General features: G+C 47.7%; 1 protein-coding gene across 2 annotated transcripts; it reads left to right on the top strand.

Annotated features, from left to right (window-relative positions):
- The first annotated feature begins 33 nt into the window (after positions 1-33).
- On the top strand, positions 34-11,667 carry SYCE1L (synaptonemal complex central element protein 1 like). 2 transcript variants are annotated; one of them, XM_084257101.1, is made up of 12 exons: positions 34-523; positions 5,433-5,495; positions 7,167-7,226; positions 7,432-7,506; positions 8,040-8,087; positions 8,320-8,374; positions 9,562-9,636; positions 9,869-9,932; positions 10,796-10,865; positions 10,951-11,080; positions 11,289-11,361; positions 11,498-11,667. In XM_084257101.1, exons 1-12 carry the CDS (start codon positions 454-456, stop codon positions 11,588-11,590), a joined length of 876 nt encoding a protein of 291 aa, XP_084113227.1. In that variant the 5' UTR covers positions 34-453; the 3' UTR covers positions 11,591-11,667. The 2 variants fall into 2 exon arrangements, with proteins under 2 accessions (XP_084113227.1, XP_084113228.1); XM_084257102.1 differs by lacking the exon at positions 9,562-9,636.
- Positions 11,668-27,098: the final 15,431 nt, after the last annotated feature.

A 27,098-nucleotide genomic window follows, 5' to 3' on the forward strand; every position in this document is an offset into this window, starting at 1 on the left:
CACTGCTTCTCCATGAAATGGATCCCACCAGCCTCGCCCGGGCTGTCCACTGAGGACGTGTGAACAAAAAGGAACTGGGACTCGGTACCACTGCACGGGGATGCGCCCGATCGATCCCCGATTTCCCCAGCCCGCGCTCCAGCAACCTGGACAGCTCAGCGTCCACGTGTGCCCCCCCCCCCCCAGTCAGGCGGCCGCCCCCCCAGACGCTGCTTCGGTCCGTGGTCCGTGCGTCTCGGCCACGCGAGCTGCGGGCGGCCGCTGTCCAGCGCGGCCTGGGCGTGGCCCCCGCGCCCCCCTGGCCGCACCCCGGCCGCCCCCACACTGCGCAACAGTTGAGCCAGAGGCGCAGTGCACGCATGCGCGCTGCGGCGCCTTTCTCCCGCAGCTTTTTTTTTTTTTTCCCCCCTAAACACGCATTGTCCAGGGCGCAGGCGCGCACAGGCAGGGAAGATGGAGCCTGCGAAGGAGGAGGACCTGCCCGAGCCCGCGGCCGGGGCGCAGGCGGCCGGCGGGAGCGCAGGCAAGTGGGCACCGCGGGGCGGGCGGGCGGGCGGCCGTGGGGTAGTGATAGGGCTGCCAAAAAAAAAAAGAAAAAAGGACAAAATGTAGACCTTGTTGGAAAGGATGCGGGTCCCCAAAATGGAGATGAATGGCACGCCTGGTCTGCCGTGCGGATTCGTGCGCGCCGGCCTCCCTGGAGCTGCTGCCCGGGCGCTGGGAAGCGAATCATAGGCTCAATATGTCATTCTGCAGCTCTCCAAGCCAAAAAGGCGTGTGTGTGTTGGGGGGGGAGGCGGCTGTGGATAGTCACAGAGATGACGCCGCTGCTGGCACACGTCTAAGAAAATTAGCCGCAGCTCTTGTCCGGGCTCACGGTGCACCCCGGCTTGCACGGAGCGCGCGCGGCCGCCCCCACGGACGGCGGCTGCTCCTCCAGGGGGTTGTGTCGACGAGACACCTTCCCCCTCCCGTGTGTGCTGCCCCCGACACCCCCACGCCGGGCGAGAAGGGAAACGGAGCTCATCCCGGGGGCTGTTGTCAGTTGCTGTCTTAGCCCGAGGAAGGAGTGACGCACTCCTGTGCCGGTGGCTTTTTTTGTTTTTTTGTAAAATTAGAGGCGTTTTCAAAATGTGCTGAAGTTGGAACTGTCACCCTTCTGGCCTGCCCCCCCCCCCCAAAACCCATCTCCCACCGCCTTCCTGCGCGCTTTTATCGCCATTGTAGGTCTCCACATGTTGCGTTGCAGCCCCCCAGACCTCTCTGCAGCCATCAGTGTGATTACTTACTTGTTGATTATCTGTCCTAGGATGTGAGCTCCGTGAAGACAGACTGTTTACTACTGTTTCCCCAGCAGCACCTAAAACAGTGCCTGCTTGGCAGGTCCTAGGTGCTCAGTCATTTTTGGTGTGTGCGTCATGACGTGACTGACACCCCGAGAGCTCTCTTAGAGGCGAGCCACGCATTAAGTGCCAGCTTTTAACAATGGACAGACAGAAATAATACAGAGGCAGAGAGATGCCGTGTAGTAAGTGCTTACTATAATAGCTGGCCCTGTGCCGAAAAAAGTGATTTTAGTATCAAGCTTTCAGATTTGTCAAAATTGAAGTGATGAATTAGCTGCACTTAACAATGGAGAAAATGGAAAAGCCTATCAAGGTTTCCAGCCCACCAAAATGGGCTTTTATAAAGGGAAAGAGTCCATCTAGTATGCATTACTCTGTGGGGAAATAGGCCATCTCTTGCCTCCCAGGCAGAACTGACCAGTGAGGGTGTAGCTAAGAGGCAGCTTAGTAGGCTGCATTTAGGATATTTGTAGGACATTTTCAGTCCTACAGAACCGATTGTAGAATATACAGATGTGTGGAGTATTGTTGGTGGAGACAAAACACAAGGAACAATCAAGGAAATGGCTAAATATAGGTCTGTTCATGCGTGTTGTGGGATGCTGGTGGGGTGGACATTTTGTAAGGGTCAGAAAAAGCAATTAAAATGTATGTAGTGCTACAGAATTGTAAAATTGAAGGAAAATTTTTGAATGATATCAAGGATCGTGTATTAACAGTGGATGCACATTAACATCCGGGGCTTGATGGTCATACTGCAGTGACCTGGGGGAGTCTCCCTGTACATAGGAAATATACACTGGAATATTAATGAATACTGAGCCATCATGCCTGCAGTAATGGTACAGAAATACTCACAGGTGGGAAATCCGATACAAGGGCAAACAGGAGCACTGGGGCCTATTTCTACAACCTTTATGCACATCTGAAATTATTTCAAAATAAAAATCTTTAAAAAGGGGTCTCATGCTCTACAGACTGTCTTGTTTTATTATATGGAATTGTTTTAATGTGCAAGATGTTGGTTAGATTACTTAAAAGATTTGCTGATCATAGCACGTGATCTTAGCTCATGACTAGAACTGGAAACGCAGTGGAGAGAAACAAAATGGAGCTTTCAGACCTGTGCAGAGGCTGATTGTAACAGACCCGCAGAGACAATTGGGGAATTACACCGGTTCTGGGTATTGTTGGGTGATAATACTGTAGGACTGGGGTCATCTGAGAAAATGTGCTAGTGTATTTGAGACATTGAAGTATCTGGGGGTGAAATATCTGGTGCTGGTTTGCAAATATCTCAGCACAGGAGAAACGTAGCTGAGGCAACCATGAGTGAGTGTGGATGACGTCAGGTCTGGTGATGAGGCAGAGCTCTTTCGAGTATCTTCTCTACTCCCCTGTGCATTGGAAATGTTCATTATGAAAGATTTCATAATGAAAAATTTCATAATAATGAACATTTTCATAAACATTTCATAAACATTTTATAATTTCCAATATGAAAAGATAACGCTAAAAAGAAGTAATCAGACACCTCTCCATGATTAAAGTGACTAATTTTTTTTCATTTCCACATATTAAGAATAATTCAAAAACTCAAGAGGAGCCTTGCCAACCCACTAACACTGATTATTTCAGAGAAGGACAAAGAGATTTAGGGTCAAGGGCAGAAGGGAAGTTTCATTTTTAACTTCACATATTTCCATAGTGTTTGATCTTTTAGAACATTATTTAGTTAGGAAAGTGAGAATTAAAGCAATACATAAAACACATTTTACTAAAAGATCTGAATGTCTTTACCAAACCATTAGCAGTGGTGACTTTTGGGCAGGGGAGTGGCTTGGGGATGGGGCTGGTGGTGAGGGGAGACTTACCTTCTTAATCATATTCTACATTTTGGTTTTTTTTACTAACTAATTTGAAAAATCCAAATGCAAAATTAATGAATAATCATTTCTAAAAGATTTCCATCAAAACAGTGAACATTCTACCAAACATTCCAGCCAAATTTAATAAGCTCAGGTTACAGCAGAATTTTTAATGACTGCAAAGAATTTCAGCCTGTGAGTGTGCTGCAGTCGACTAAGGCATTTTCAGGTTGCGTCCATCTTTTAAGATTTCATACACTGAAACACTGACTATCTGACCAGTCACCCTTAATCATTTCTGTAAGATTCCTAGAAGTGGAATTCTGATCCAGAGTTGAGCTTTTGATACGTAATACCAGAAAGCTTGAAATGAGATAGTTTTGGCATATCAGATTGGGGAAAATGAAAAAAAGGTTAAGAACATACTTGGCTGGAGACTACGAGGAAGGAGCCTGCTTGAGGCAGGTGGAGATCAGCTTCATCCTATCAGTCATATTTAATAAGATACCTCGTTTTTGATCTGGCAGGCTCAAATGTTTATGAAATTCTTTATGAAAAAAAAATCATAATGAACATTTTGAAATGCACACCAGAGTAGAGAAGATACTCGAAAGAGCTCTGCCTCATCACCAGACCTGACGTCACCCACACTCACTCATGGTTGCATCAGCTACATTTCTCCTGTGCTGAGATATTTGCAAACCAGCACCAGATATTTCATCCCCACATAAATCAACGTCTCAGATACACAAGCACATTTCTCAGAATGTATCCAGTAAATACACCCCCATGTGTGTGCCAAGAATCTACAGGGATGTTGTACTGAACTGAATTGTGATCCCCCACCCCAAAATTATGTCCTGTAGAACTAATTGGTTATGGGGTCTTTGCAAATGTAACTAGTTAAAATGGGGTTTACTGGGTGAGGGTGGACCCTAATCCAATGACTGGTGACCTTATAAGAAGAAAATGTGGATGCAGAAATGCCAGATGACGACACGGGCAGACCTCAAAGGAAGACAGAGTTTGTATTTTTCTTTTTTACAGCAGCCTTAGAAAACTAAAACAGATAGTAGCTGTGTGATTTTGGGGAACAGCAAAAGAAGGGAAATGACCTAAATATCCATCAGTAGGAGACTCCTCTTAAATCCTGGTATACTTGTTTAGTGGATCACTGAAGAGAATAAAAATGTCACTAGTATACAGTGTCCAATGAGAAAAACAAGAACACCGTTTATGAGCATCCCAGTTATGTAGCTAGAGAGACATATGGTTGGATGTGAACTGAATTACCTCCACATACTAACATGTAACTCATGTGGTCTCAGAAGAGGGGACTGGAGAAATATAGGGTCCCTTTATATGACTGTGGATTAGCATTTCTCAGTTTGTGTTTTGGCTATCCTATGTTTTATGAACTGCCTTTTATCTCCAGTTTTCCTTGGTGAAGAGCAGGTCACTGGGATTTTTTTATTATTGATTTCAAGGTATTATTTTGCCGAGTTCTGCTGCTGCTGTTGTAACACAGGCTCACATTAAAAATATATAGATGTTTGTAGGGAGAAAAGTATATTTGATCAGGATTTAAGTAAGAGCCATTCATTACAGTTGGTTGATATGTCTCGAGTCTCTTTTAATCAATAGTTGTCCCTCTCCCTCTTTTTCTTCTTTGCAATTTATTTATTGAAGAAACCAGACTCTCGTAGGGAGTTCCCCAGAATTTGGATGATGATGACATTCTCATGATATTTCTGGTGGTTTATTTGGATGTGAGTAGCCATTAATCACCACTTCCTAGATCTGTCAGTTCATTATGAATTTGCAAACTGGTTTATAATAATTTAAAAGAAATGCCTATGAAATCGCCCTGCTATATGGCAGTGCTGAGAATTCATACTGATCTTGAACAGCAGCAGCAGCAACAGCACCTGGGGTTTCATTAAGGGGACTCTGTGGTGTCCTTTGACCTCTTGGGGAGAAGCTGACTATTAGGGTTCCTGATTCATCGAGCATACACCAGGAACTGCAGAGACTTGGGCCAGGAATCCCGCAGGGGCCTTGTGCTGGCAAAAAGCTGCCCCTCAGTCTCCTGGTTTCCAGCCCAAGGGTATCTGCAGAACCCATGGAGGCTTTCTTCCTATCCCAGAGAGGCCTGGACTTTTCTTCAGTCCCCTCTCATTCTCACTGGATCCTGTAATTCTGATTTTCATCTCCACAGGGAAGAACAAGCCCTCAAAGAAGAATGAAGACTTGGTGACCATGGTGAAGAAGCTGCAGGAAGGTCGTGTATCTCCTTGTGTTTAGCACTCTGGGGTGCTGAGCCAAGCAGAGGTGGTTCAAACCCAGCCCCCTCCACTTACAACCTCGGGAAACTCCCCCACTGCACTTTTCCCTGACACAAGTTAAAGCTAAAGAAGCATAAAGGGGTGCTTTATGATTTTAACAGATTTTTAAGAGGGGACTGTGGAGGGAGCAAGCAGTAAGGGAGAGGAGGGGGAACGGAGTCTCCTTAGGCTTCCACCTTCTGTTTGAACTCACACACACCCCTCCTGTCCCTACACACACCTGCATCCATTCCCCTAGCCCACAGGCCAACAGCAACTGGTTTTTAATTTTTAGTTATTTTTCTAGATATTTTTAAAAAGTACATTCCTGGGGATGCATTTTTCTGTCCACCCTTTTATGTACAAGTGGCAAGACCAACAGCTTTGCTTCTGCATCTAGCACCCATATCAAGCTGGAGCAGGGTGCTGGCTGGGTGTGAAATTGGATGGGCCCTTCCCTGCCTATCTCAAAATATTGCTATACATCGATCTGCCCCAAATGAAAGGGGGCCTCTCCTCTGTCCTGCCCCCCATGGTCGCATACTGAAGTGCATTTGGGCTGCTGCCTAGGTAGCACAATTACAGGCCGGGAATTGCAGAGATGCTCCAACCAGCTTCACGAATGAGACCCCTGGGGCTATGTCAGTTATGATCAGCACCTTGGAGAGCACCCCCCACTGTCTTGGCTGTCACGGGAGCGGGAGGGCCTCAGAAAATTTTGAGTTTATTAACTCGAGAATGTCAGGAGCTGATAGTGAGACCCCACAAGGACTGGGAGGCTTTTTTGCCCCAACTCTCTGCCTTCTCTGGCTTCCTGGAAGGCAGAGAGACAAGGAAGACCTCTGTGTACCAAATACTGAAACAGAATTGGGACTGTGAGGGGTTAAGAGATGACTCACTAAAAAGACCAAGATCTCCCTCACTGGAAGACGTGATAGCTGCCACCCACACAGTGAAAGCAACATTTCCCTATTTTTCAAGGAAGTCATGGCAGAGTCTGGATGGACAGTAGTGAAAACTCACCCTGCCAGACTTTTAACAGGGTGGAGCAAGTGGGAAGTCTCCCTTGGCTCCCACCACACTCAGAATTCCATCTGGAAGCTTCCACTGTGTCCCACAAGGCCCTGAGTGACCTGCCAACCCCACATCTGCCCACCTTAACTCCTGCTGCTCTCCACTTGCTCACTAGACTCCCACCTGCCATGCATTAGTCATTATTTGGGGGCATGAGCTTCCCTCCCTCCCTCTGCCCTGCATTGTTCCGCTGCCATACTCTCCACTCCCATGGCATCACAGGGCCACCCTCCCTCACTTCATCCTGAGCCTTTCCATATCACAAGAAGCGCCTTGATCCCTGGCACTCGTCAGCCTTGTTCACTTTATTTCCCTTCACAGCAGAAACTGCCTCGCAACTTGGTGTCATATGTCTTTGTTCTGTGCCCACTCTCTCCCCACAATGCCAGCCCCTCAAGGGCTTCTAACAGAACCAGGCACACAGCAGTCACCCAATAAATGCACACTGATTTATAGCAGTAGAGACAGTGCCAATGACCACCCCCCCACTCCAATCTGCCTCGGATAGCCAGACATCTGCCTTCTCTGGCTCAGTCTTTCTTTTTATCATGCAGAGGGAAGCCTGGAGCCCCAGATCAAAGAACTGATTAACCGGATTAATGAGCTTCAGCAAGGTAAACTCTGGGACCAAGTCTGGCCAGCTGGCCAGGAAGGGCCCACAGTTTGAACACCGTCACTTCCACATTTCTAAGACCCAGCAATGCCCCCTCTTCCCCTCCCCCACCACTTGCCAGGTTGTTCAAAGATACATGTGCAGAATCTGTGAGAGAAGAGCAAGCTAGAGGCTGCACTCATACTGTCTTCTCTTCTTTGGTCCAGCAAAGAAGAAATCTACTGATGAACTGGGAGAAGCGCGAGCCCTCTGGGAGGCCCTGCACAAGGAACTGGACTCCTGTAAGGAGGACCAAAAGAGGGGGCCCACAGGCAATCCTGTGCATGCCGCAGGGTCTCTGCACAGGCTGTCCCCTCCACTGCAGGGCTAGCCTCCTCCGCCATCCGGCTTGCCTCTTGCTATCTCATCTTTCAGCTCTCAGCTCCAACGCCACCCTCACAGGTCTACCTCATGGTGCTGCAGGAAAACAGAAGGCCACCTTCTCTCTGCCCCTCTCCCTTCTGCTTGATTTATTTCTTCATAGCCTTTATTTCCAGTTTACATGACATACACATTTTCATTTCTGGTCATATCTACTCTCAGCATAAACCTGTGCATTCTTCAGGCTCTTTGCTCCTTTGCTCCTGACAGGGAAGCAAGCACATTCCTGGAGGGGGAGAAGCTAGTGGGGATGGGCCCCACGGGAGATGGGTGTAAGGGTGCTAAGAAGACAACTCCCCTGGGGCTGTACCTGGCCTTCTGCATGACCTTGCATGAAGTCGTTGTGGGGCACAGAAGGTGTCCCCTGGAGGCTGAGTGTTGCTGTGTTTTCCAGTGAGTGGAGAGAAGGCGCACCTAGAGGAGGTCTTGAGCAAAAAGCAAGGTATTGACCAGCTGCTCCTCTTTTTGTTCCATCCTGCACCCCACGAAAGCCCCCCGCCCCCAGACAGCCAAGGAATCTCACTGAATCCTAAGTCAGGGGCTCCCCCTGCTTCGTTTACTCCGAGGTCTCTCAGTGCCCCCCAGTACTTGACGTGAGCGGGGAGCCCTTACTGCCAGCCAACCCCGATTCCCCAAGCGTCCTCCCAGGCCCCACTTAGTTCCTCTCCCCACAGAAGCACTGAGGATCCTCCAGCTGCACGGCCAAAAGAAGAAAAATGAGGCTCAGAGGTAAGAGACCTGTCCAGCTCTTTCCCACCCTTATTCCTCAACTCCAAGGAGGAGGGAGCCAGAAGTAGGAAAATTAAACCTTGGACACACACATCTCATCTCCCCTTTCTTGAAAACAAAGCAGCTAGACAGTAGGTTTCCCTGCCTATCCCAGGTATCGGGTGGTGATGTTCCGACGGACTCATTCATTTAATCATCCATTGCTAGTTTCTTTACCAAATAAATTTCAACCACTGGTGTTATTCTAAGTCTTGTCTTATTGGTTATCCAGCTTTTCTGCAATCCATTCCTTTGTTTATCTGTCTGCTCATGTAGCTCCCCCATGCCCAGCAGCTCACCTCTCCACCCATACATGTATCCAGTCACCCAGCCTGGCCGCCAGGCAGCGAGGCAGCCGTGATCCCTCCAGCCTGCCGTCGGATAGCCTTGCACCCATGCGACCTTCCATCCCTCCTCTTTCCACCCTTCCAGTCTCAGCCAGTCATTTCTTCACCCGGCCACCCAGCCAGACATGTATCCACGCTTCCAACCACCCTTTATTTCTCCATCCAACCGCCATCCCTTCCCTCGTCATTTCTGTAACCAGCCATCATCTCTTCAGCCATCCACTCATCTATCCGGTTAATTCTCCAGCCAACTCTCCATTCATCTCTCCATCCTTTGAACTTTGGCCTGATACATTCTCGTGACCAGAGGCTTCATACATTGGTACACCATGATTTGAACTGTGTGGGGACACCGGATGACGGACAGTCTTAAGTGGGTGTCTGCTTAACGACACCACAAACTCTTCCTTTAGCTACGTAATCCTTATAATGACAACCACAGAAATGAAGGGCTCATGTCACACGCCCATCACTACCACCATTGTTCAAATGAGGAAACTGAGACCCAGGGAGGTTCAGTAACTTGTCTAGGGTCCCAATGGAATAGTAGATCCAGGCTGCAAGTCAAGGCCTAGAATCCATGGAATTAAACCACTGCCCCCTCACAAAGTTGTCTTAGGACGACATGGCTTGATGGGGGACAGGCTGATGGTCTTAACAGAGGCCGATGCAGTCTCAAATGCAATCAACAGAAGGAAGGAAAACGCTGAAGGTTATGAACAGACTCCCAGGCCCCGGCGCCCGCTGAAGGGACTGCGAGGCCAACTGGAGAATGACAAAGGGTTGTCTTTCCCTCCCCAGGGAGAACACAATGCAGGAGGAAACATCTGCCCATAACCCTGAGGTCCCAGGCAGTCACAGACAGAGGAAGCTGGGGTAACCCCGGGGTAGCCCCAGGTCTAGGGTCTGGTGTGGCACTGGGTGGAGAGTGGGAGCGGGGCATCAGGGAGAGTGTTGGAAGAGCAGCTACTGGCACCAAACCCTTCAAAGAAGCAGAGGGAGCCCGGGGCAAAGATCTGAAGACCTGTGTGTAAGGAACCCCCAGACAGGGCCAGGCTGGGGCGCCTTCCTAGCACGGGGTCCCTCATTGCTGGGTGTTGGCCCGTAGGTTGAACGTGGAAGAAGAACTGGAGCATTTGATAGGCCAGCACAAGGACCTGTGGGAATTCCACGTGAGCCATCGCCGGTGTCTCCAGCCCAATCACTCCTCCCCTGGCTTCAGGGTCCCCGCTGACTGGTCCAGGATCAAAGCAGCGTGCAGCCCCAGCCGCGGGCTAGCCCTTGGCACCTCTGTTCCTCTCACCCGCCAACGCAGTCCGTTAGGGTCAACCTTAAATCTGGCCACCTTTTGCTTCCCCCCACGGCCACACCTGGCATCCCTTGCCCAGACCATCTCAGGAGCTTTTGCTGGTCCTCCTCCTCCTCCGCTCCTGCTCACCCGGAGGGTGCTCGCCGGGTCAGGTCATTCCTTCCATTCCTTCCCGTAGCTAATGCCCCCTGGATGCACCTGGCAGCATTCCAGGCAGGAGGGAACCAAAGTGTCCGAGACATTTCTGTGCCCGGGATGGTACCCAGGATATTTGGAGGTGGGGGGAGGCTTTTCCAGATTCTAAACAAAATAAGCAGATGCCATGCCGGTGGGTAGGCCTCTCTGAGCTGGGGACACCTGAGCACAGCCGGGAAGGAAGCCAGGGAGGAAGCCATGCAGGCATCTGGCAGACATACAGCTGTTCCTGGCAGGTGGAGGGAGCAATGCAGAGGCCTTGAGATGGAGGGAGCATTTGAGGAAAAGCAAATAGGGGTGTGGGTTGGGGGAGCATGAGGGGAGCGGGAACAGGTGAGGTTTGAGAGGTCCAAGGGGACTTGGGGCGATATTGGGGTGGGGAATGTGTTTCCACCACCCCCCAGCCCCTCAGAAAGTGCACATGGTGGTGACTAGTCTGGCCTAGTGAACCCATCAAGTGAGGGCTTTGCAAGAGGCGCGGCGAGGCCAGGGGGACGGACAGCCCGACAGGCGTCCTCTCTGTCCGCGCAGATCCTGAAGCACCGCCTGGCCTGGGAGATCCACACTCTGCAGGGCAGCCGGGAGCAACTGCTCACCGAAGGTGAGACCTGGGCGCGGCGGGGCGGGGAGCGGGGCGTGCAAGGGGAAGGGAGCCCCGACGCCCCGACACCCCGACACCCCTGCAGAGAACGAGGCTCGGGCCAAGCTGCGGGAGGTGGAGCGGCGCCTGCGAGCCTTCCGCGAGGCCCCGGCTGCGCCGCGCGAGGTCCCGGCAGCGCCCCGCGAGGGCCCGAGCGTGCCGTCCTGGAAGGATGGGTGAGGGGTCGCGCCGCGCCCCCCAACCCCTGCACCAGCCCAGACGCCCCTCCCGGAGGGACCGGCCCTGGGGGCGGGTCCGCGGGCCCTCGGCTTCTGCGTCTGCAGGTCCCGAGCTCCAGGGTGTCCGCGGCTTCCCCTGCGTCCCGCCCCCCCCATCCCGCCCCACCTTTCAGTCTCCTCGCTCTCCCGCGCCCCTTCTCCGCAGGATGAAGGCGGAGCTGGATAAATTCGAGGGGCAGGTCCTGGGCGCCGCCGGGGGCAGGGTTGGCGAGCGCCAGGTAGGGAGCGGAGAGGGGGTGGGGGGGGAGGCGGACTGGGGTGTCCCCGGAGACCCTCCGAGGGAGGGGGAGCGGGGCGCCCCGGGAAGGGTGCATGTGACGGGGCAAAGGGCGCTCGAGACCCCCGAACCCCCAGCTCCCGCAGGCCAATCCCGATCTCCCCGGCGCCGGAGCGAAGGAGCAGGAGGAGCCGCCGGCGAAGCTGCCCCCAACTCTCCCCGAGGCCTAGAGGCCCCCAGTCCCGCCCCGCCCCGCCCCGCCCGCCTGTCCGGGCCGCCGAGAAATAAAGGCGATTATATCCACGGCCGCCTGCCTCGGGCTGAGTCTGTGCGCCGGGAGTCTCTGGGCGTGGGGGGTCATCCCAGCTCTGCGACCTGGGGGCGCCTAGGGGTCAGGGCTATGCGCTCTGGTGCAGGGGCTCCCGCAGAAGCTCTGGGAATAGGTGGGTATCGCGCATCTCCATGCCCTCGCCTCGGTTCCCCAACCATCTGTTGCAGCAACAAGGGCTAAAAGCCCATGCTGATGCTGTTTGCAGAAACAACGCCCGTGCGAGAGCCTCTGGGTCTCCCTGGTTCAGAGTAAAATCCCAGAGTCCCAGCATCCCCAGCCCTCCAACCTGCCGGCCTCTCTGGGGTCCCCTCATCCTTTGGTTCTGGCTGCACAGTGTTTCTCCACCCTTCTCCAAGCGCCTGGTTCGCTCAGAGCCTTTGCCCTGCCCTGTGCACCTCTGAGGTGGCCCTTCCCTGGGTCCTGGGGACTCAGCTCCCTGAAACACGTCAGCTGCTCAGGAGGCAGGCCCGGGGACCCAGTTCCAAAGGTCACCATCACCAGGTGTTGCTACTTACTAAGCACATTAAACAAGGACTTGCTGAATATCTGTTGTGTACCAGGCAATGTTGTGGGCCCAGGGTTTCCCGTGGCGTGGTCAGGAGAGGGTCTCCCTAAGAAAATGCTGTCTGAGCGGGGAGTGGCCTCTCCAGTCCTGGAGTGAGCCACATGGGTGGAGCAGAGGGGATGCTCCTGCAAAGGCTGTGAGATGGGACCAGCTCTCTTGAGTTTGAGGGGCCTCTGGCGGTGGGGGACAGGCTGCTGGGGCAGAGTGGGGTGAAGACAGAGGGGGAGATGATAGGGGAGAATAGTTGGGGATCCAGCCAAGTTGGGCCTTGTCTATCCAGTCTGTGTAGTGTTCTGAGGACAGGACCTAGCATAAGCAGGCATTTCAGTAAGTGGTAGCAGTGACTTATATTGATGATGACTCCTTTTCCCAGTCTGTAGTGAGGGAATCTAAGGTGTGAGACTCACTTAGGACAGAGGCTTATAATCTGTTAACTGTTTAGTACATGGTTCATATTATTATTATTATTATTATTATTATTATTATTCCCTCCTAGAGATGAGAAACACCAAGGTGTGTATTTCCCTTAGGAAAGATTTTTATGCAATAAGTGCTCAATATATGCTACCTGTTCTCATTACTGTTCATGTTATTCCCAGTCCAGGGCTGCGAAAAGTCGAGGCCGTGCATGTGTGCAATAAGCCCATAAGAGCTGGGTCTCACCACTGTTACTGTTGGTATCCCAAAGCTCACACCACATGCAATTGACTGCAGGCCTGGCTCTAGAACCCTGTCCTGCCGACCCTGCCTCTTGCCTTAGGCCAGCTTCCAGGGATCTTTAAGGAAACTTTAGTCACTTCTTCATCATCCTTTGTCACACAAATGGGGACCACCTGGGTATTCCATGACTTAACACCTTCCCCCTAGATTTCAATCCTCGCCCTCCCTGATGACTGGCTAAGTGACCTCAGCTTGTCGCTTCATGTCACCAAACTCAATCACCAAATTTGCAAAGGGATGATACCAACTGCTGCAGAGAATTTATGATAAACCTGGCCAACTGCTCACTCCTCCCAGAAACCTCCCAAGAACCTCTAGACATACCAGGCAAGCTGCCCCTCCTGTGGATGCAGGGAGCACACGGAGATGGTTGGTGGAGGGACTGTCTCTCCCAGAGTCTCACCTGACCTGCTCCGTTTCCCTGGGTTCTCATAGAAGGCCTGAAACCTACACTGGAAATAAATGCCCCTTTCAACGATCACCTTTGTATTTTCGTACCTGTGTCAAATGACAGTGAAATTTCTCGGATCTGAAGGTTACTGATGACTGACTGTTGTTTCCTGCGCTCACTGATCTTATTCATAACCATCTAAAATAAATATTGGGGACAGAGGGCCTGGTGGCCTAGGGTAAAGGACTGTGGGTGCTTTAGTGGGGGGTGTGGTGTGATGACATACATCTGAGATGTGACCCTGTCCCCCTAAATCCTACACAGTGTTGTAAACCAGTGTCACCTCAATAAAAAAAATCAATTTCCAGAGTCCCCCAAAAGCTTGTATGTTGGGTGGTTGCTCCTTTATTCACACACATTTCCTATTCTCATCATTTTTTTTTTTTTTTAATTAAGGGCAGTGTACTGGGGTTGTGGGTTTAAAGGAACAAAAGTACACGAGGGTGATATTTGGGTGTGTAAAGGCAGTGTTGTTGCATCAGGCAACACCAGTCACTTTCAAAGAAACGGGAGTTGAGGAACAAGCTGTTACGGCAGGATGCTGCCGAGAAAGCAAAACCTGGCCTTTTTATTGATTGAATGATTTTACAGAGTCAATGACTTGAGGCAGGAAAACAAAGAGAAAAAAGCTAGAAGGAAGCGGATGTATGCTTAGGTTATCTGGGCTTTGGGGGGAGATGAGTCTGCAGATCCAGATTAGTTTTATGGCCCTGTTCAAAGATCGAAATCAAGCTTCCAACCCCGACTCCTGGCTCTGTTCTTATTAACAAGGCATTCTGCTGATCAGTCTCTGGGCCGCAAAGTTACTTATCAGTCTATGGGTCATGCCTAGTGACATATACTCATTGTCCCAGGGAATTAAGCATCCTGCTCTTGTTTAACTTGAGAGGAACCTTCGCAGGGCTGGCAGTTTGCATTCTTTAAGTTTAGGTAATTGATTGACTGGGCCAGATGGGCTTTGTACTGGAAAGGCCGAACTGCATGTCTGGAATGGCGGCTTCCTCAGCCCTTTAAGCCTAGTGGACCCACACAGTGTGATGACTGCACTTTGAAGAGGCTGAGTGCAGATGAGCATGGCGCTGCCCACACCCCATCACTGGTGACCACTGAGCCCTTGCAGTGCTGCTAGCCCACATTGGGAGGTACCCACACTGCATTTCAGGAGAGGCTAAGGGCTTAAGACACAGACTATGAAGCTATCCATAGCCACTGCAGCACGAGTTCAATCCCTGGCCAGGTTGCTGGCCCACAAGGCACAGCAGACCTCTCCTGTCTCACCCGCTGCTCCCCTCAGCAGTGGATTTCAGTCAGTCTGCCTGTTCTGTTCCCCACTCTGTCTCTGGTGAATCCTCTCACCCCCCGCACCTCTATCCTGTGCCCAGTTCTTGTATGCATAAATAAATGAATCTTAAAAAAATATATGATCAAAAAAAAAAGTGGTGGTGAGTATATGGATGGAATGTGAGGTGATGAAGTGAAGTGAAATAACTCAGGAGGTGAAAGTGCCCGTGGTGTCCTCATCTGTGGAGTATAAATAACCAAAACAAAGGAACAAACATGTCACAGCACACAGAGCTCTTAGACTTCGTGGTTGTGGGAGGAATGGCCGGAGGGCAGGGTGGAAGGGAAGCTGATGATGGAAATGGCTTTGAAATTTCGGTGGTGGGTAAGGTGGCTGTAATCCTGAAAATTAGATCGTCTTGTGAATCAATGGAAATCCATGTCATCTTATTTAGAAGAAGAAAAAACAAAAGCTAAACTCACCTGAGAGGTGACAGCAAAGGCCCATAAGCCTCTCAGGGAACCTCCAAGTGATCATCGAACTACATGGCCCTTGGAAGTTGGAGGTTATAAGTACCAAGAACCCATGCAGATGTGAGCCCAGAAAAGAAAATAAGTTGGTTATAAAGCTGAAAGTCTGTGCTTTCCAAATTGTGTGAGTAAACTGAGACTCCCTATGTATGTCTACAGAGATGAGGCGTGTTTCTTGATTTTAACCTAGAAGGGGACTCGAACCCTGCACCTGCACCCTCATAGAAGAACACCCCAGTTCTTGTATGCATAAATCATCTTTTAAAAAAAGTAAGGGAGAAGGAATGATGAGCTACTTTTCTTCCAGTCTTTACATGTTTGTTTTTTCTTTTTTAAAGATTTATTTGTTTATTTGTTTATTTATTTATTTATGCATATAAGAACAGGTGTAGGCCAGAGGTGCGGGGGAGTGAGAGGATTCACCAGAGACAGAGTGGGGAATAGAACAGGAGAATCTGCTGAGATACACTGCTGAGGGGAACAGCAGGTAAGACAGGAGAGGTCTGCTGCACCATGTGGGCCAGCTCCCTGGCCAGGGATTGAACTTGTGCTGTAGTAGCTGTCCATAGCTTCATAGTGCTGAGACTTAACCCCTTGTGCCACCACGGAGGCCCTACATATCTGTTTTTTCAAAAGTGTTTTGTTCTGTCTATAAATACACACAACACAGAACATAGTGTCAGGGCACAAGAGGTGTTGGGTTGTGTAGTTTAAATGGCTATTTTGTAAAGTTTGCATAAGTTAAAAAAAGAAATATAACACAGATTACTTGGGGATAGATAGGTATTTGTTTCAATGTATGAAGAATTTAAAAAACATCACTTTATGGTAAAGTTACTTAATTCCCAGCACTAACACTAGATCCCAGTGCTAACACTAGCAACAGTATCCTCACATACCACTGAAGCTTCCGATTCATGCCCGTCGTAAAGCCTTCAAAGACCAGGAAGGAAACTATGAACACAGTCCAGATTGAAAAGTACATTGGCAGAGATTTGTGTAGGGGGGATGGGCCCAGAGTAATTTTCAGGGTAACTGTAGGCTCTGCTGACTGCATTTCCAGGCCTTCAAATAAAAAAGGCATAGTTCTGGCAGCTTCCAGCCTCACAGAACCACCACCTGAGATTTGCTAAATGGGACTTCACCAGGAGATGGCAGCATCTGCCTAGAAATGCACATGCCAGCAGTGGCTATGCAAACAAGGACAGTGTTCCCTGAACAGGGGCTGGTAGGGAGGATCCTTTAGTAGGGAATGGTTTTCTCAGTGGCCCCACCAGCTACCAGCTACAGCCACATCCTCAACTGTGAAAATCTCTCTCTCTCTCTCTCTCTCTCTCTCTCTCTCTCTCTCTATTTCCCAGATGAGGCCGGACTAATAAGCCACCAAATCTCAAGATTCTGAGGGAAAATCTCAAGGTTCCTCACCTCCTCTGTTATACTGGGTCAGTCTCAGGGAGTGTTCTCCATTAAATACATAAGTCAATGCAGGATTTTCTAGACCAAGGGTCCCAGATGGGCCGAGGTGTATCCTATGGGAAACAGCCACTAGTCAAGACAGTTGTGTGCTTCTGTGTGCCTGGCACAGTGGCCCTGGGTGTCATACCCACTGAGATTTTAGACATGCAGAGAGTTTAATTTTGTGAGAGAAGTAACTCTGTATGTACAGCTCTTACACTTTCGGCAGTTGATTCTGAGAGTCACTTCTTAATTGCTGTTCCATTGTCCTCAACTCCCTAGTGGTGGAAAAGTCACTCAATTCCAAACCCTCTGTTCTTTCTACAGCCTCTTTGCCCAGCTCGCCTGCAGCCCTGGAACAGCGAGAAACACCCAGTTCTCTGCAAGGAACTTAGCGTCACTTGTAATTGTTTTTCCTTTTCCAAACAGAAAGCAGTTGAATTAAGCCATGACTGTTGCCAAGTGCTAAATAGAAACTTTTCTGCCCAAAGCAAGTTCCAGCAAATGGGGCATATAATGTGGACTTCTGGCCTAACGTGAATTCACAGGGGCGCTGCCTCATACATTGTTTTCTGTAATCACTGGGGTACCCAAAAAGCCCGATTACCATGAGTTTTAAAACAAAGCTAAAATTGCTCTAAAAACTCAATAAAATCAACTACACAGTCTTGGGTCAGAGTGGATATGGATGAACACTGGCCTGGAGTCTTTTCTTACACAAGCTCCTGCTGGCTGTAAAGCTATCCTAATTATAACTAGTCCATCCAGGAAATTGATGTGGGCTGAAAGGGAATTTTAAAAAGAATAAAGTTTGAAGCAATGGACATGATAATGTTGCCCTGTTCTGCCTTGGTCAGACCACTTCTGGTAGAGCTAGTTTCTTGTTGCCACATTTTGGCAAGGAGAAAACTGTTGAAAGAGGAAAGATTGAGTGGTCAGCTGCTACCAGGCCAGCCATTCAGGGCCCTGGCCTATTTCTTACACTTCTGTTGCAGAAGATGTGATGTGAAGAGGGCATGGCACCACATTCAGTTATACACGTGTGCAGAGTAGGTTTCAGAAGCTTTCTGTGATCAGATGTGGGCCTGTCACTAAGAGGTAGACAGAGAGGCAGAGGGTATCTCACTTATAGAAAAACATTTTGCGCGTGTTGCTGTGCCTGGTGGAAACATCAGTGAACACTGATGGGCTGATGGGCAGTATAAGCAGAAGATCCTTCCTATGTATGGCAGGTGCTAAATCAAAGCTGAGGCAAGCTCTGTCTTTGCCTTGTGAGCCTTTGGTCTGATGGGGAAAACAGGTAGCACAACTACAGGGTGTGAAATATAATAGGGGAAAGAACAGGATGCTGGGGGATTGGTCAGGGAAACACCTATCCTATCTTAGGGGAGTCGGTGAGGAATCCCCATAGAAACAGTGTCTAATTAGAGACTTGTACACTGAAAAGGAGTTATCTGGATAAAGAGGGTGGGAGAAAGAGGATTTTTACATGGTAAAGTTTCCTATGACTTCTCATAAAAGTGACCTTTCTAGATACCAAGAAAGCTCCATTACTAGGTCCATTGTGTATTGCTGCTAAAAAACCACCTCAAAATATTGTATCTTAAAACCTTGACCATTTATTTGCTTGTGGTTGCTCAGTTTAGACTGGGCTCAGGCAGGCGGTTCTTCTGGCTCTTCTGGGGTCACTCGTGGAGCTGCCATCATCTATTGACTCAACTGGGGTGGATGGTCCAGATGGTATCAACATTCTGTCAATTAGTGCTAGATTCTCTGTGGGCACTTTGGCAGGTGCTAAATCAAAGCTGAAGCAAGCTCTGTCTTTGCCTTATAAGCCTTTCTTCTCCACATGGCTTTGCATCCTCAGTAGGATAGACAGGTCTTTATGGGGTGGTTTCAGGATGATATTTCAAAAGAACAAAGGAGGACACTTGAAGGCGTCTTGGGGACAGAGTTGTAGAACTGACCTAGTGTCACTTCTGCTACATTCTATTGATGGAAGAAAAGTGAGAATAAAGAGGAAGCAGACTTCTACTTTGGGTGGGACACCCTGCAAAATATCTTGTTGCATTAACCCAAACTAGAGTCAGTTTAATGACTCTTCACCCAGAGGGGTGAAGTTTGAGCTCAGTGTTTAAGGTGAGTAAGATCTTACTGACGAGAGCAGAGAAGGGCAAGGCATGGCAGGAATAGGTTGGAGAGCATGTTGGAACTATTTGGAAAATTTGGTATCTTTCAAAGGATCAGGAGAGCAATTGTGGAGAAAGACACATCATTACAACCCATGGAATATTGGGTTGCCTGGGAAGTGATCAATACATCTCGATCCTATTTGGATACGTGTGTTCATGAAGAGCCTCGAAGGACCAGTGCAGGATTCTGTTCAACAAGAGAAGGTTCCCATTCAAATCAGGGAACTGGGACAATGAGTTGTGTTTACGTCTGTCCGAAGTATTATTTCACCGACCCTACACATAAAGTAGCTCAGAATGAGTTCATGCATAAGGATTTGTTCAGAATCTTAATTATTGGTACTGACTGTGTGGCCTGGTTTGATGGTTTCTGTGAGTCCTGCTTCCTGATTTGGTTATGTCATTTTATGGGGTGGGGAGGAAAGGTACTGTTTTCTCTGCTGGCTGCGAAACCCCCTTCTGTCTTCATTGTGGACCCCGATGCCAGCAACTCCAAGGACCCTTAGGAAAGCACGCGGACTGCAGCATATGAGGGCAGGAATCATCTCAGCCAACACATATGCACTGCCAGTTGGATGGCCCCAGGATTTGTCTTTCCGATTTATCTTCAATGGGTAGGGAGAAGACATTTTATTGCTGAACAGCCAGTGAGAGGAAGAACTGAACAGCACAATCAATTTTTGGCAATGCCCAAAGAGAGGGTGACTTAGATCAGTGAAGGTCATGTGATAGCCAAATGATCTAAGCCACTGGGGATGAAGAGCAAACATTTCCTCACATTTTTTGTTGCTCTGCGGGCCGGAACAAAGCCTGATTTAAAATTAAGTGCAAACTCTCTCTTCTGAGCAAATCTCCTGTCATGTTGAGGCGGGCTGGCAGCCACTTAGCCTTTATGCTTAGAGAGTCTTTTGAAAATCAAGTAGAGGCACGTTCTTGAAGCAATCACCAGCATAACACGTATCTTCCGCTTCCTAAGTATACCCTTTTGTTCCTTTCACCCAAGGGGACATCTACAGAAATCCAAACCAGGAATCCAGCAGCTCTTAATATTTATCAGTTGGAAGTGATGTTATTCCATCAAACTTCATGCCGACAAAAACCACCCCTTTGTTTTGCTGTGGGGAGAAGTTGAGTCTCTTAGAGGCAGCAGGAATAAAGAAAGACCTGTTGATTCCACACATTTTGTGTTAGATGAGCTAGACTCCATGAAATGACATGCCCCCGAGCCTCAGGTTGCCTGTGTTTTGCTAAGATAGGAAGGATTCCCTCAGGGACAGACAGGCCTGGGGCTAATTATGCTGTAGGGTGAATTCATCACTAAATCTTTTTTGCTAACAAAGACAAATTACCTCATACATTTTACAAGGCCCTAAAAAATTAGGTGAGTGAATCTAAGGTCCAGCCAACACATGAACCCAGAGTCAGCAAATGGCAGCCTGCCAGAGGAACTCCTTATTGTTGGTTTGTGCAGACAGGATAAGAAGAGGCAGCCATCATAGGGCATACAGTTCACAAGATCTTTCAAATTCCACGATTTTTCACTAGAGTCAGAGAGAGAGAGAGAGAGAGAAGCATTGCCTTTATTTGCAAATGAAGAAAGTGGGGTTCAGATGCTTTAAAAATTAGAAGACCTCTGAAGAGCTTGGGTCTTGCAGACATTCTGCTCTTAGCTCCATTTGACTCCACCAATGGAGTTCACCAGAGACTTCAGCAGATTTTTATATCTCTTTGCGACTTACTCTTCTCATCTTTATAATGGACATGATCACACATCATAGGCTTATGACAGTAGAGGAGAATTCAGCCACATGCCAGGACTCAGAGAGCTTGGTTAGCTTCTCTGTGGCACATTTCCTTGCTTATGAAATGTAAACAGTGATAACAGCCACCCCAGTGGTTTGTTGGAAAGTGTAAAGCTGATAATGGCAGGTAAAACCCACAAGGAGCACTTAGGTGGTGGTGGTGGTGGTAAGGATGATGATGATGATGATAGTAATGAACCTCCTAGTCCTCAAATTATTTCTCCAGGGTCATACAACATGTAGGCTCCAGAGGCAGGGTCCAATCCCAGGAATTATGTAAATTTGAGGTCTTTTCTATTATGAGACAGGATCACAGAATTATGGGAATGGATGAGAAACAATTTGAAATCCCAAGAAATGGGATTTCTGTGATGGTAGAACAAATTTGTGTGACTTTCAAGAGACAATGGGAATGTGGGAGGGCTGGATAATGCCTTCCTTATGGCCAGGATAGGGCTGCTCAGGCTTTGATCTGGAGGCTCAGCATGAGGCTATGCTGTAAGGTCTACATAACCTCTCCAGTCTGTGCACAGACTGTGTTGGTCATGGGACTAAGTTACAGAGCTGTTGGATCTGGGGTGCGAATTCCAGCTCAAGCTTGAGAGAAGCAGTTCTACCATGGTCACAGGAAACCTAATTCCTTGATTATTCTTTCCTTTATCCTTGTGGCTGCTTTTTTGCAGGGAAGTATCTGGGGCAGTCATTTATATCTGTAGTATGAAGCATCTTATCCTACATTATGCACTCATTTTCCATGTACTACCACTTGCCCAAAGCCAATGACTGGGTCATTAAGTTTCTATTTCCTTCTCTGTAAAGCTGGTAACAAGAGTATCTCTCCCCTAGGATTTTAATCAAGACCATATTAGATAATGCAGGCCAAATACTTAGCTATTATTTATTACTTGGTCCTTTTCTGCTTATTGGGAACTCTTCTGGAACAGCACTAGGGATACTGCAGCAAAGAAAAGATTTGGCTTTTGATTATTGTCTGAAGGCTGACATTTGAGTCCTTGTTTTGCTACTGAGAATTTGTGTGACCTAAGGAAACTCACATTTTTTTCCCCTTCAGTCTCTTTTTTCACATTTGCAAAATTAGGATATTGGAAAAGGTCAATATTTAAAGATTCTATTCAAAGTCTCAGGAGATTGTCCTGAGGATGAAAAGGGGTTTGGTGGATATGTAAATCAGGGATACACTGTATCTACTATTCTTCTCCTAGTAATCCTCAGTGCACATTGCCTTGGCCACTAAGTCCTGCAGTTCAGAAATCTGTTTGATTTGGATGAAACTAAGGTTTCTCAAAGACTTGACCACAGAGGACTTTGTTCCTTCCAGAATAGCAAATCACCTACCGGTGGATTATTCTTTGGGACTCTCTGGACTAAGAGACTATCAACTTTGACAGTCTTCTCTCTCTACCAACATCACCTACATCCTATGTTCTTTCCTTAGTGTCAGCATCAGGTACAGTTGGAGGGTGTTTGCCCTGTTGGTAGGGGTGACATCTGTCACCCCCTGATAGCATGGCACTGACGACCGACAGGGCTATATTTACAGAGCCACACAGGTAAAACACACAGCCACCCATGCGTGCATAAAGATATAATATGCAACATCTATAAATGCATTTCACAATATTCTTATTGCTGCCAAAAATATTTGGTTTTTGTAATTTTTTCACTGTTCCCTGGGCAGCATTTTCTTTCAGAATTGTGTTCCATTTTTCTCACCCAATTGGAAAGAAAAACTTGGAGCCAGAAGCTTTTCGTTGCCTTCTGAGTAACTAAGCCAAATCAGAGTGATGGCCTGGAAACCAGCAAGTTTGGATTCTAATTCTTCCGGTGCCATGAACTTGACCTTGGTTTGGAGCAAGTCACCTGTCCAATCAAATCCTTCATTTCTCCATCTGGAAAGTGAGAGATTTGACCTATGTGGGTCTCTTTCTCACCCAGCATGAGATGTGGTTCCTTCTAAATAAATGGCATCTGAAGTCTGCTTCTGATCCAGCAGTCCCACCGTGTCCCGCCAGCCTCATGTACTTGTCATATGATGCTGTGTGTTTTGCATTAGCCTCTCTGCACCGACACGCTATAGCAGGGGGTGGCAACAGCCCCGCCCCATCTGGCTCTTTGAAAAGGGGCTGCACTTTGTACCCCACATGCCAATGTGCACACTGATGTCATCCTCATTCTTGGGAAAAACAGTCTCTCCCTCTGTTAGAATAGCCTGTGTCCACTAGATCATTGGCCTGCTGTTGGGATTTGGGTGTTTCCTGTCTTTTTTATTTTATAACAAAAGCCATATCATCAACACAAACTCTAATTTAAGTTATGTGGAGGGTTTTACTTAAATCCACAAAAGCAATGAGAACCAGACCTGGTCTTGCAAAGAGGGCCAGACACAATGGCTTGGATTAAGACATGAGGATCAGCTTCAATTTTGAGGTTAAAGATTGTTCTTTCTTTTGTGGCTCTGTCAAGCCCTTAACATCACTTAAGCATAATTGATTCGGGGGAACTGAGTGCTGTGAATGTGTACATTGGCTTCTGTTTCTCCAAAACTGTGTTTTAAAGGAGCTCAAATTCCTCGAACTCTTGAGCACAGAGATCCTCTCCCCAGAAAAAGCCTCAAGTGTTGACTCTGAGGTTGTTTACTGCATCCCTCTGTCCATTTCCAGAGGCCATTAGCTAATGAAGGCATATTTGGGGTTTGACTAGATCCCCTCAGTAACTCCTTGCAGCGGGGCGGGGGGTCTGGGTCTTGCACATTTGCAGGTAGAGGAATATTCAAGACCTGGCTGTGTCTCTGGGTGGCTCAGTGACGTTGCTATGCTACGGCCTTCAGTCAGGCATTGAAGCCCTCTGGGCCCCTGCTCAGCACCACGGGGCAGGTTATCCCTAAGACCAATGCCTCATGGGATGGCTCTGCTGGCCTTCTCTTTCTCCCTTCCCCAGTGTGCCCTACAATATCTGTGGAGCACGTGGTCTCTGTCCACCTTGTTCTCAGTGTTTTAGAGACGTGGCAAGGGTTGCCCACTCTTGTAATGAACTTGCCCTTGCATCTGGTGACTTTATACTCATTCTTCCAGATGCAAAGCAAGCGTTTTCATTCCTGGTAATTATTTTTGACATTCTAGGTTGGATTGCCCTGTTCTGGGCTCCTCTGCCACTTAATATTTGTCTTGTTCCCACCCTCAAGGTGTTCAGAGACTTGATGCAGGTATATCATGTTCTTCTGCACGGTATGTTTCCAGTGTGCTGCTGCTCTCAGGTAGCTAAAGCAATCCTAGACATATCCCAGCATGGCAGAAAACACCCTACTAGTGATTTGAATGAAGGAGGAAAAAGCTTCGGTGATGGTAAACCAAGATCCAGAACACTATATGTATTTTACCTCACTTAACATCTTTATATCCTAACGATGTATATGGTGCAATTTGAAAGAGGAAGAAATGGCCCATATCAAAAAGACTAGAAACAAGGGCTTGTGAAGAGGTAGAGTAAAAGGAGCCCTCTTATACTGTTGGTAGGAATGCAAACTGGTCCAGTCCCTATGGAAAACAATGGAGGTTTTTCAAAATACTAAAAATGGATTTACTATACGATCCAGCAATTCTACTTCTAGATATCCACCTGAAAAATGCAAACATCTTAATTCAAAGGGATATCTGCACTCCTATGTTCATTGCAGCACTGTTTGCAATAGCCAAGATATGGAAACAATGTAAGTGCCTGAGGACAGAGGAGTGGATTAGGAAAATATTGTATATATACATAATGGAATACTACTCTGCTATAAAAACAAAAGAAAACTGTTGTTATTCACGATGATCTGAATTGAACTGGAGGGGATAATGCTAAACAAAATAAGTCAGAAGTAGAAAGAGAAATACTGGATGGATTCACTTATATGTGGACCATAGAGAAATAAAATAAAGGGTTAGACAGAACCAAAGCAATAACAAACCTACATGTTTGACTGTAGAATTGAGGCTGCCAGATGGGGAGAGGGAGGGTGAAGAGCAGGGTGTGGAGGGAGCCCAATGGACTATGGTGGAGGACCATGGGTGCCTTGGTGGTAGGTGTTATGTGGTAAAATACATCAGAAGAGGCATGATGTAAACCTAAACCTCTGAATCATACACAACATTATAAACTAGTGTTACCTCAATAAAAAAAGAAAAAGTGTTTAAGACGGATGGCTCAAGAAGTGGTATATATACACAATGGAATACTACTCAGCAATCAAAAAGATAAACTCATGCCATTTGTGGCAACATGGATGGAGCTGGACGGGATCATGCTCAGTGAAATAAGTCAGAAGGAAAAAGAAAAATATTGTGTGGTCTGCTTATAGAGGGAATATAGGGAAACCTGACAAAGGATCAGGAAAAAGACAAAACTTGCAGCAAACCATAGATGTGGTGGGGAGGGGAGAGGAAAGGGACCAAGACAGGGAAGGGAAAAGCACAAAGGACTCTGGTGATGGTTCATGGGTGCCTCGGTGGTGAGAGAATTACGGGGACTACTACCTGAGGGGAGAAATCAAATCTTGCACAAAAATGAACAACAATGTAAGAAAATAAAAATATATATATTAGAAAAAAGACTGAAAAAAAAGGAAAAGAGGTTCAAGTAACTTACTCTGCCAGTTGGATCCTTTGGAAAGTAGATACTGAGATGGAATTGGTAGTTCAAATGCTTCATTGCGTGCGTGCGTGTGCGTGTGCGTGTGCATGTGTGTGTGTGTGTGGCGGGGCTTTTGAGATAGGAGACAGGTAAAAGAGACAGGAGGCAGAACTCAGGGAACTCCTTCAGACTGCAGTGTGACTCTGACACCTGTAAAAGAAAGGGGCAGAGGCCACAGGATTTGGCCGTGAGAAACACAGACTGTGGTGCAGAGCCCACAAAGTGATGGTCAGTTCAACAGGAAGCTTGGAAGCAAAGAAGGACCCTAAGACATTTCCCAGGGTGAGCAGATAGGGTCATCCTCTGGACTCCCCACGTGCTCCGAAGCTGAGGGGTGTCCTGAAGGCACGCAGCTGGAAATTCTCAGCTGACCACTTGCCACACAGAATCTAGATATCTTAACAAAGCCATGATTTGAAAGTGGTCCATTTTTTAAAAACTACATGACATTTCTTAAACATAAGGGGCTGCCTTTTCATATCCTGAAAGAAAGTTGCCAAGATCAAATGGAATACCAGGATCAGCACAATCCCTATATTAATATGACACTAGAGCTTAAGCTCCTATGTGAAACAAGACACAAGATGACCTTCTTGTTCACAGGCTTCCTTCCATTACTCTTTCCTCTCTCTTGAAAGTATGTCTCTTGGCAGGACCTACAGGGGAATCATATAATACATAGAATGCTTAAAAGTTATTAAAACCCCAGATGACTGAGCCTACTGATTAAGCAACTGTAGGGACATCCAAATCACTTAACAGTGCTCTCTGGTCGCCAAGTGTTATAACTCTGGACTGCAACACAAGCTGGATTGCTTCTCATGCTTCCTCTACCAGAGCTTGGTCTCAGCCAAGTTTTGATTAAACATGACCTCATCTTCTTCACAGACATCCTGGGACCTCAGACTTCTGACGACCACCATCTATGGCCACTTGAGAGTCGCTGGAGTGGGATGGTGTGGGATCAACTACAGTGTCAACTATCTGGAGAGTTTAGAAAATTGCAATACAAAGCAGCTTCCTTTGATTCAGTGCTTTGAAATATGCAAATTCTCTAAAACAGTAGGGAAATAAGATGCTAGATAGAAAGATGGAGAATGGGGGTCAGTTTTTTGCTCAGATGAATTTGATGATAAATTTGGTAAAGTGAGGTTTTAAAAAATGTTGCTCACTCCTCCTCAGACTCCAGCCTACAGTTACTAAGTTATCTCCAAGGTTGGAGCACAGAACCATTACTTTATTATTTCTCTCCATGGCTCCTTTCTCAAGATTGAGCACGCTGGTGGCAGGCACTAGAACCCTGAACCCCATTCTAACATCACCAATTCCTTAGTGGAAGAGACAAGCCCATAATGCAGTCCAGTATTCTGGAATTACGGGGAGTCACATAGCTCTTCAAATCAACATGTTGGTCATTGGCTCAGCTAGTAGTGAGCTTCCCACCCCTGGAGATAATCAAGCAAAGGCAGCAAGGTCATCTGACAAGTAGGGTGTTGATGAGAGTCTTGAAGGGGGAAGGAGGCGAGAATCCGTAAAATCTCTTGCAATTCTGAAAGGCAACCTCTCTTCAAGGTAGACACAGACAAACCAGTTGGAAAAAATTCACTGTAATTCATGTCTAACATCATACCTGCCAACATCCTTCTGCAGATCCTGGATTCTAACCCATAAATCCAAATGCATCACTTCATTGCTTAAATCAACAGTCCCCTTTTCAT

This window comes from Talpa europaea, assembly GCF_964194135.1.
Source record: "Talpa europaea genome assembly, chromosome: 16".
NCBI classification, from domain to species: Eukaryota; Metazoa; Chordata; class Mammalia; order Eulipotyphla; family Talpidae; genus Talpa; species Talpa europaea.